General features: G+C 58.6%; 1 protein-coding gene, 1 long non-coding RNA gene and 2 other non-coding genes across 4 annotated transcripts in view; all 4 read left to right on the top strand.

Moving 5' to 3' along the window:
• Positions 1-199: 199 nt before the first annotated feature.
• On the top strand, positions 200-2,405 carry RPS11 (ribosomal protein S11). Its single transcript, XM_015617135.3, has 5 exons — positions 200-316; positions 918-1,049; positions 1,265-1,340; positions 1,767-1,896; positions 2,232-2,405. The coding sequence occupies exons 1-5, from the start codon at positions 302-304 to the stop codon at positions 2,353-2,355; spliced, it is 477 nt and encodes a 158-aa protein (XP_015472621.1). The 5' UTR covers positions 200-301; the 3' UTR covers positions 2,356-2,405.
• On the top strand, positions 1,435-1,519 carry LOC117245343. Its single transcript, XR_004499973.1, has one exon. It is a non-coding gene; the product is annotated as a small nucleolar RNA SNORD35 (small nucleolar RNA).
• Positions 2,022-2,111, top strand: LOC117245344. The gene has a single exon (XR_004499974.1). It is a non-coding gene; the product is annotated as a small nucleolar RNA SNORD35 (small nucleolar RNA).
• A 1,251-nt stretch (positions 2,406-3,656) lies between the features above and the next one.
• LOC107199784 overlaps positions 3,657-10,173 on the top strand; it is an 8,216-nt gene continuing 1,699 nt past the window's right edge. Inside the window, exons 1-3 of the long non-coding RNA XR_004498923.1 lie at positions 3,657-3,928; positions 7,185-7,282; positions 9,747-9,845. This is a non-coding gene — a long non-coding RNA (uncharacterized LOC107199784). The remainder of the gene's footprint in view (positions 3,929-7,184; positions 7,283-9,746; positions 9,846-10,173) is intronic.

Below are 10,173 nucleotides of genomic sequence, written 5' to 3'. Positions count from 1 at the left end.
TCAGGCCTTGGCAGGGGCTGCCCAGGGAGCTTTGCAGTGCCCATCCCTGGAGGTGCCCAAGGAAGGGCTGGACGTGGCACTCAGGGCTCTGGGCTAGGGACAAGGCGGGGGCCGGTACCGGCAGCTCCGGTTCCTGCGGGCTCCGCAGTTCCGGCCCCGCTCCCGCCTTTCCGGCCCTCGGCCCGGGCCCGCCCGCCGCCTCACACCGGCCGCGTGACGTCACTTCCTGCCCCTGCCCCCGCCCTCGGGTTAACCCGCGCCCCGCGCGCGCTGCGGCCTCTTTCCGGCCGCGCGCGCCAAGATGGCGGACACGCAGGTGGGCGCTGCGCGGGGCCCGCGGGACAACCCCGGGGAGACCCCCGGGACACCCCCGGGACAGCCCAGGACAGCCCCGGGGAGACCCCCGGGGAGACCCCCGGGGAGACCCCTGAGAGGCCGATGCCGGCCCAGCGGTGGTGGGGGGCGCCGGGGAGGCAGCCCGGACTGGGGAGGGGCGGTCGGTGCCTTAAGGGTCGGGGTGGGGATGACGAGGGGGGTGTCGGGGACCTGGGTGTGGGAGGGGGAGAGGGACCCGTTCCCCGGGGCCCGTGGAGCGAAGGGGGAGCGGCATCTCGGTGCCGCACGGGTGAGGGGGGTGTGGGAGCAGAGTGCTCCGGGGACGGGGTCTCGGTGCCCCGAGGGGTCGGGGGCGGGCAGAGGGTGCAGGGTCCCGCGGCTGGGGGAGGGATCCGGGTGCTCCGGGGTCTTGTGAGCTCTTGGCGCCTCCATTCTGGAGGGAAGGTGTGCCGGGTCTCGGGGCCACGGGTCGGGGCCGGGCTCTCCCGGTGCTCGGTATCCCCCGCCGGGGGTCTCGGGCCCGGCTGCCCCTGGTGCCGCGGCCCCAGCTGCGCTCAGCCCCCCTCTGTCCCCACCCCCAGACGGAACGCGCCTACCAGAAGCAGCCGACGATCTTCCAGAATAAAAAGCGAGTGCTGTTGGGTGAGGGTGGCAAGGAGAAGTTGCCTCGCTACTACCGCAACGTGGGGCTGGGCTTCAAGACTCCGAAGGAGGTGAGGGGGGGCTGGGCTTGGGACCGGGGGCCACGATGGTCCTGATGTGGAGGTGGCATCTCGGGACAAGGCCAGTGGTGGCTTTAGCAGTGCTGCTTGAGATCGAGCTCTCTGGTGGCTTTTCCCCACCTGAACTATTCCACAGTTCCTGTGTGTACGTTTGCTCTCTGGACTCTGGTGGTACATGAGCTGTATCTCCCCACCTGTCTCTGCAGGCCATCGAGGGCACCTACATTGACAAAAAGTGTCCTTTCACTGGGAATGTCTCCATCCGGGGCCGCATCCTCTCAGGTGAGCTGGAACATCCCCAGAGGAGTCCCGTGGGAGATCTGGGGCAGGTAACCGACCCTCCTGAGGTCCCTGTAACCTGCCTCGGTCCTGGAGCTGCAAATGATGCCAATCTCACGATGGTCTGCTGAGCCCACCGTGGGCCTGATGACTCTGCCACATGGCTTTACTGATGCAGGTGACAGGACCAGGTGCCCTGGAGGGGAGGTGTGGGGGTGGGATGGGAGCTGGTGGTGTGGGGAGTGTTAGGAAGTGTGTTAGAAAGGCTGGACAAAGAGCCATAGTTGGGTTTATAGCAGAAACGGGGAGGTTGTGGCCTGGCCAGTAGATAAGGAGAAATTCCTGGGATTGGTGTGTGCTGCTGCCAGGTGCCACACTGATTCCTGCCAGTCCCCCGTGTCTCAGGCCTGCTGTCCCCCTGTGCTCCAGGTGTGGTGACCAAGATGAAGATGCAGCGCACCATCGTCATCCGCCGCGATTACCTGCACTACATCCGCAAGTACAACCGCTTCGAGAAGCGCCACAAGAACATGTCAGTGCACCTGTCCCCCTGCTTCAGGTGTGTGCCTGCATCCTGGGGTGTCCCCACGCCTGTTCCCACTGCTGTCCTGTGCTGAACTCACACACACTGCCGAGGGCACGGCGGGTGGGTTCACAGCCCCTCCTCACCTGGAACCTGCTCACAGGTTATGATGTCCAAACTCACGATGGTCTGCAGAGTACCCCCGGTCAGGGGCTGCTGACAGTGCCACTGGCATGTACTGAACATGGGGCAGGTTCCAGGCACTACCTCTGGGAGCCTTGCACTCCTTCCCAGGAGGAGCAGCCGGGCTGGGTGGTTCTGAGGGCCGGGTGAAGCCCTAGGAGCTCTCTGACCCCCAGGTGTCATTGCAGGGATGTGCAGATTGGGGACATCGTGACGGTGGGCGAGTGCCGCCCCCTCAGCAAGACCGTGCGCTTCAATGTGCTCAAGGTGACCAAGGCTGCAGGCACCAAGAAACAGTTCCAGAAGTTCTGACAGCTGTGGGGAGAGGTGTGGGTGGAATAAATGTTGGGAAAGTGGAACTACCTGTGTGTGAGCTGAAATGAGTTGTGTGCTGTGTGGTCTGGGGACGGTGATGTGTGGGCTCAGGGGTGTGGTGCTGGGAGCACAGGGCACGGCACAGGGCAGAAGGGGACTGCAGCTGCTCTCGTCACCTGCTGTGTCCCAGGTAAGTGTTGGTTTGTTCTGTGCTGTGTGTGCCTTGCCAGTGCTGCTGCAGCAGGTGCTAGGTGTGGGTTTAATTCAGAACATGAAGTCACCTGGTGGTGACAGGGGCCAGTGTGGCCCTGAGGACCCTGCTCAGGGTGAGTGAGTGGTTGAGCTCTGGTGGCTGAGGCCTGGCAGTGGCACCTTCACATCCAAGTGTCCAGGGCTTGGTCAGACAGGACGTGAAGCACCTTGGTCTAGTGGAAAAGTGTCCCTGCCCATGCAGGGGGGTAGAACTGGATGAGCTTTAAAGGTCCCTCAACCCAAACTGTTCCATGATTCCATGACCTCTGGCTGCCTCCACCTGCTCCAGGTGAGCCCCACACCTTTGGCTGTAGCACCAGGCTGGAGCTGTAGCCATTCTTCAGGCTCAGACTCAAAAGAAACCTCAGCATTTGAGGTAAGTTCACACAATTCCCAGTAAATTTGGGTTCAGGGCTTGGTGGCATGCAAACCTTCGTTCCTGGTCCTGCCAGAACCACAGGACTCATGTTTGCACTGGAAATCAGGGAGCAGGGGAGGAGGTGGGACCTGGTGTCCAGGGACAGCTAGCAGGAGAGTTTCCAGTTGGTTGGGAGGGTCTTAGACTGGTGTCCAGTGCCAGCAGGTGCCCTGAGTGCACTGGGGTTCGTCCCCCAGGTCCTGAGGATTGTGGAATCTCCTGAGTTGGAAGGGACACATGTTGGATCCTTGTTCCCAACCACAGTCACCCCGGTCGGGAACATTTCCCAGGTCAGCCTCGGGTGATGTCACTGCCCTGGGCAGGAAGATCCTTCAGTGGGGGGATTGAAGGGGGACACAGAGCAGGGCCATCCATCAGCCACTCCCTTGGGGCCCTGCTGTGTGCCCGTGTGAGACCCTGAGTGGGGGCAGCTGGGTCCCCCCAGCGCTGCCCCGAACCATCCCAGCCCCAACCTGGTGCCACCAGCCCTGTGTGTCCTGGAGCAGAGGGCTGTGAGGAGGACAGGCTCCACACCCAGCTCCTTCCCAGGTCCCTGCGCTTTGGGGTGGAGCTGTGGGCAGCAGGAGTGTGTGCACCTGGGTTACCTGAGTGCTGTGGTCCCAGAGGGGATCCACCTTCTGCTGCCCAGCCACATCTGTCTGCACTGGTGGCTTTGGGAGCATCAGCCTTGTGAAAAGCACATTTATGGTGATTTCTGTGACAGGGCTGTGCCCTGCGCTGTGGCAGCTCCTGTGCCCTCAGCCAACACCACCTTCAGCTGGCCTGGGCTGACCCTTCCTGGTGCCAACGCCACTGGTTTGTCCCTGGGACGTGGCACTGGGGATGCTGGGAATGAGTCCTGCAGCGACAGGGACACCTTTACCTGAACACCAGAGCCAGGTGAGTGAGCTCAGGCTGCTCTGTGCAGGCTCGTGTTCCTGTCCCATCCTCATCATCCCTGTCCTGCCTCTCCCCAGGGTTCCTGTCTCAGGCTGCCCTGGTGGCTGGGTGTCTCTGGGACACCTGTGGCAGGACCAGTGTGTGACTGACACTTGCCAAAGCTTCAGTGCCCGTTCCCAGGTGGGGCCAGGGTCTGGTCCAGGGGAGCCCTGCAGCACTGAGCCTTGTGGTGTTATCCCCCATGGTTCCCACATGGGCCAGGACCAAAGCACAGGCTGCTTGGGGCCTACATCCCCCACACCTTAATGCCCAATTATTTGCTCCTTGGGAGATTATCCTAAGCCTTCATCCCAGAGTGATTGGTCTTCTTCCTTCACTCTCTTAAGCAGATTTATCTGGCCAATGCTCCTCCCCTGGGAATTATCCCAACAAGCCTGTTTTTCACACCTAACTGTGATTTTGTCAGGGTGTCTGAGCTGGGGGTGGCCTGTGTTCCCCCAGCCCCGAGCTCTGCTGGGAGCTCTGGGTCCTGGTGATGTTCCTGCTGCAGCTGCAGAACTGGCACAGGGTTAGCTCCTGTTAAAAGCTTTCCCTCTTAATCCCTTCCTAATCCCTCCTAAACCCTCATGACATGCTCAGAGCTGCTGGATTTGGTTTTTTGGGGGGAAGCAGCTCCCAGGAGTGGCAAGGGGAGTGATCTCTGTCCCCTTGGGGATCCCCATTTCCCTACTCCTGGGTTTTACCTTCTGACAAAAGATCACAGAAACTTCAGTGTCAGAGCTGAGGGACCAACCCCGTTCCTGTGGCAGGAGTGGGGCACTTGGTCCTTTTCCTGCATTGCTCCAGAGCAGGAACCATTGTGTTTGGGACTGTGGGGACGGGAGGATCCTCTAGCATAGGGTGAGCCAGCCTGGCACAGTCCATGTCCCTGGAGACCTGCCTGTCATGGGAGAGCCAGCCTGGCATGATCCATGGCCCCAGGTGTGTTCCACGGCTGTTCTATGGCCCTGGCCATGCTCCTCAGCCAGCCCCAACTTGCCAGCATGGGACAAAGCCCCCCATTCCATTAACTGAGGCTTCACATCATCAGCCTCATCCCCATCCAGCTCTCTCAACACTGGCACATTTTGGAGTGAATTCCCCTGTCAGGCAGGTAAGTTATTCTGATTCCTTTTGGTCCAGCTGCTGAAGGGACACCTCATACTCTCCCTGCACGTGCCACAAAGTGGGAATTTGTCACCCTTGGACTGACCATGGCACCTCTGTTTTCAATCCAGTTCCCAAATGCAGAGACATTTGTGGATCTAAGGTGATTCCAAGGGGGAGCTCCCAAATTCTGATTTGTCAAGAGTTGGAAGGAACCTTAGAATCCATCTCATTCCACACCCCTGCCATGGACCACCTTCCATTGCCATGGATACGACCTTCCCACTGTCCCAGGAGCTCCCAATGTCCAGCCTGGCCTTGGGCACTGCCAGGGATCCAGGGGCAGCCCCAGCTGCTCTGGCAATTCCATCCCAGCCCCTGCCCACCCTGCCAGGGAACAATCCCTGCCCAAGATCCCATCAAATCCTACTCTGAAGCCATTCCCTGGCTCCTGGCCCTGCAGCCCTTGGCCCCAGTCCCTCTCCAGCTCTCCTGGAGCCCCTTCAGGCCCTGCAAGGGGCTCTGAGCTCTCCCTGCAGCTTCTCCTCTCCAGCTGAGCACCCCCAGCTCTCCCAGCCTGGCTCCAGAGGGGCTCCAGCCCTTGCATGAGCTCTGTGGCTCCTCTGGGCTCATTCCAGGAGCTCCAGGTCCTTTGTGCTGGGGAAACCCAGAAGGGCTGGGATTCACTCACATGTTCTTCCCAGGCTACATTTGCCCCATGTGTCCCCTCTGGCCAACACCCTCCCTTGTCCCCCGAGGTCTCTGAGGTGACCCCTGCTCTGGAAGTGTTTGAGGAAGGGTCTCAGGATGGTTTGGATCCCCTGAGACAGTCTCTTGCCCAAGCTTTCAGCCTGCCTGGCATCTGCCCACTGAGATTTCATGGATTTCCCTCTCTTGGAAGCACCTGCAGCAATTTTTTTCTCTCACTCCCAGGCTGTGGTGGTTCCCCTCTGCCCCCCTTTGGCCACCCAGTTTGGAGCCTGTCTTGGCCACCACCTTCCAGCTCCACATCCTGGTGCTTCTCTGTCCTGCCACGGAGGATTCCTCCTTCTGGGACTGAGAACCCAGCTCTCCCCAGTGGCTGTTGTGTTGGCTCTTCCCCCAGCAGCTCTGGGGAAAATGAGGTGTTAGGAGATAGTAGTTAAAAATAGATATTAGAAAAGAATTCTTTACTGAAAGGGAGCTCAGGCCTTGGCAGGGGCTGCCCAGGGAGCTTTGCAGTGCCCATCCCTGGAGGTGCCCAAGGAAGGGCTGGATGTGGCACTCAGGGCTCTGGGCTGGGGACAAGGTGGGGACAGGTCACAGCTGGGACTCCCTGGGCTGGGAGGGCTTTTCCAGCCCCTGGGATTTTGGGATTTCTGGTGGCTAAAGCCAGGCTGTGTTTCCAGTTCTGAGCTCCTGAGTCGCTGCTCCCTTGAGCCACTGAGCACACCCAGCCCTGTTCCTGCCCCTGTCCCTCCCTGCTGGGTGGCTGCTGCTGTGGGTTATCCCTGAACTCTCCGTGCTGGAGCACCAGCCTGCGAGTGTTTCACTATTTCTTGAGGAATTTAATTTGCAAACTCAATTGAATCTGTGGATCTGCAGGGACGTGCTGCAGGCACAGCGCCGCAGCTCCCGCCTGGCTCTGCCCTTTTCTCGGTATCGTGAGCTCGTGGCCATCGCTCTTTTGTTGAGTTCCTGGGAAACCTTCCCCTGTGCTCTCACTGAAGGCCACTGCTGCCCCCTCACCCCCTGCCCAGCCCCGGTTCCCTCCCTGTGCCCCGGTGAGCCAGGCTCTGTTTGGTGTCCACAGCCACTTCAGGCCCCTCCATCCCATGTTTTGGCTCCTAAACCTGTGGCCATCCCTTCTGTCAGTGCCAGTGTCTACCCCTGCTGCAGTGTGGACCTCCACCTCATCTCCCTGAACTCCTGCAGCTCATCCAGAGCTCAAACAATTCAATATTCTGCAAAGGTGAAAGCCTAATAATTCACATCTTGAACAAAATTTGGGCTTGAACAGGCTTGGAGCACCCTGCTCCAGTGGACAACGTCCCTGCCCATGGCAGAGGTTGGGACTGGATGGACTTTAAGGCTCTTCTCAACCCAAATAATTCTGTGATTCCGTGATTAGGACGCTTCTGGTTCCATGATGGGAATTGCTGAATATTTCCTGAGGCAGACAGGGGACAATACTCATCATCTTTTGGGACAACATCAATCATCCCTCAGGTATTGCTCAAGACCAGGTCAGGTCCTCAAGGGGTGTTTCCATCATCCCACCCTATCCTGTTCCATCTGACAGGGACTCAGCCCCTCAGGATGGGAAAGGGCCTGCTGAGGTCCCTTTGAGCTCCTCACTCATTATCAGACCGTGGATGGAGCAAGCTGGCTCCATCCAGGCTGATTCTCCTCTGGACAGATCCCGAGGGCAGCACCTGAACCTGTCCCCAGCCTGTGTGCACAGAGGTGCAGGGCCCGATGAAGACCTGGTCCCAAGTCCAGTTCTAGGCACTTAATTCCCACTCTGTGACAGTGACAATGTGTTGTGCTCCCTCCTGGAGCTGCTGCCTGGCTGGAAATGCCCATCTCCCGGCCTGGGCTGTCACTGTCCAGCCCTGTCCCACACCATGGCACAGCCCCATGATCAGTCAGAGTCTCCCTCACTCCCTTTTTTCTCCAGATTTTCCCCAGGATCTGACCAGGATGTTTGTCTTGCTCCACCTCCAGCCCCATGGGAATGTTCCACTCCAGGAGTGCAGGGACCACAGTGCCCTTGTGGGATCAGACAGGGAGTGATGGATGTTCTAGCACAACCTGTGAGAGAAATGAGCCTTTGGTTCCCAATGGGGCAGGGGGGGTCCTTGGGAACCCTTGGGGACAGGGACAGAGCAGGGGTGGCACTGGGGACCAGAGACACCAGATAAAAACCTGGGAAGAGGAGCTGCTGCCAGATGTCCTGGCAAATGGCACCTGCCCTGAAGAGCTCCATGGCTTTGGAAGTGACCACTAAAAGTGTCAGCTCTGGTGTCACCAGCGTGGGCACGGTGACCACCACGGCTTGGAGGATGCTGCCAGGGTTACTGTGCCCCCCCTCCAAGGGCAGGGCAGGGGAGGACTTGCCCTCATCCAAAATGAGGATGTGCTTGGAAAAGTCCTTCATCAGAGGTGGCACAGGCAAAACCAGCGGGGGGACCTGTGGGTTCCACTGGGCACCTCAGGGTGTGCCAGCCCCTGCCCAGGAACCCGAGCACGGGTTTGATGTCCATCTCCCACCTGCCCCTTGGTCAGCTCCAGAGTCCGACTCTTCCCTGTCTGGGGGTCTCTGTCCCCGGCTGAGCCCCATTCCTGTGGCACCCCCAGCTGCCTGTGATGGGGCAGGGCAGACCTGGCCCCGTTTTCACCCCATTTCTGTGCTCCTTATCCCACCTGCCCGGCTGGAACGTCCTTGTGGCAGGCAGGAACTCCCACTGCAGCCCGCACAGCCCAGTGCCAGGGCGATCTCCTTGGTGGAATTGCTGTTTTCCTGAGCTCTGGGATCTGCTGCCCATCCCTGTGCCTGTGCTGCTGTCACTGCAGCACGAGTCAGGAGGGTAATTACATGCAATCATGTGTAATTATGTGTAATTCTATGTCATTCCAAGCAATTCTTTGCCATTTTGGTGACAGGATTTGCTGCAGTGGGTTCAGCCTGTGCTGAGTCGGCCTTTCCCCAAGCAGGGACTTTCCCACAGGAATTCCTCCCCTTGCTGTGGCTGGAGCTGTGACCTTCACATCCCCTCACCTTGCTGTGACCTTCACATCCCCTCACTGTGACCTTCACATCTCCTCACTGTCACCTTCACATCCCCTCACTGTCACCTTCACGTCCCCTCACTGTCACCTTCACATCCCCTCACTGTGACCTTCACGTCCCCTCACCTTGCTGTGACCTTCACATCCCCTCACTGTCACCTTCACATCTCCTCACCTCACTGTCACCTTCACATCCCCTCACCGTGACCTTCACATCCCCTCACCGTCACCTTCACATCTCCTCACTGTCACCTTCACATCCCCTCACTGTCACCTTCACGTCCCCTCACTGTCACCTTCACGTCCCCTCACTGTCACCTTCACATCTCCTCACCTCACTGTCACCTTCACATCCCCTCACCGTCACCTTCACGTCCCCTCACCCTGCTGTCACCACACATCCAGCCCTTTATGTGTGTGACCCTTGGGGACACGGGCTGTGGTGGCCCTGCAGTGCTGGGGGAGCAGCTGGACTCAGTGGGGTGTGACCAAAGGTTGGATTGATGACCTCGAAGGTCTTTGCCACCCTCAGGGGTCCTGGGGTGCAGCCATTGCTCAGGGGAATCTCTGCCCACCCTGTGCATCGGTTCGGGGGGTCCTGTGCTGTTCCTGTAGCCCTTGCCCTGCAGCTCAGGGCAGAGAGGGCAGTTCATTGAAACCATTAATTAGCTAGATAATTAATTGCCTGCTGCTTCTGCAAGAGGCACTTAATTATCTAGTTATTTATTTATTTAGCTATTTAGTTATTGACTCGTTATTTATTTAGTAATTCAGTAAATTAATTATTTAATTACTCATTGACCTAATTATTTAATTATTTAGTTATTCTGGAAATTCATTAATTAATTGCTTAGTTATGTAATTATTTAGTTTTTCAGTAAATTCATTATTTTACCGGCAGCCACAGCCCATCTCTGTCATCCCCACCAACACCAGGGATCCCCCAAGAGCTAGAATTGCACAGAATTCACGAAGGCAGCAAGAGGAGAAATTCCTGCAGGTTTGTGGAGTCCCAGGTGGAGTTTCAGCCTCAATCAACTCTTTGTTCCACCTGCCCTCAGCTTTCTCCTCCTTTTGTGCTGGGAATCCCCTGGGGCCACGTTCTGCGACAGAAACGATGTGAAGTGGGGGGATTGCAGGAGTTTAAACCGGGAGCTGGGAACAGGGGGTGTCACCCACCCAGGGTAGCTGCACATCCTTAGGCTTGGCTCAGCAAGGGGGGAAAGGAACCCCAAACCCAGGGATCCATCAGTGCAGAGCAGCAGCGCAGGGTCTGCCTGGCCTGGCTGAGCTCTGCAGAGCGGCATGTCCGGCCCAGCCCTGAGCCC

The sequence above is a fragment of the Parus major genome, chromosome 1 (assembly GCF_001522545.3).
Source record: "Parus major isolate Abel chromosome 1, Parus_major1.1, whole genome shotgun sequence".
NCBI classification, from domain to species: Eukaryota; Metazoa; Chordata; class Aves; order Passeriformes; family Paridae; genus Parus; species Parus major.
The sequence above is the reverse complement of the archived record's forward strand: the minus strand, read 5'-3'. Positions and strand labels throughout refer to the sequence as shown.

Coding starts and splice junctions, on each gene's coding strand:
- RPS11 (XM_015617135.3), top strand. Junction 1,050..1,264: donor GCTTCAAGACTCCGAAGGAG/GTGAGGGGGGGC, acceptor CTGTCTCTGCAG/GCCATCGAGGGCACCTACAT. Junction 1,897..2,231: donor CACCTGTCCCCCTGCTTCAG/GTGTGTGCCTGC, acceptor GTGTCATTGCAG/GGATGTGCAGATTGGGGACA.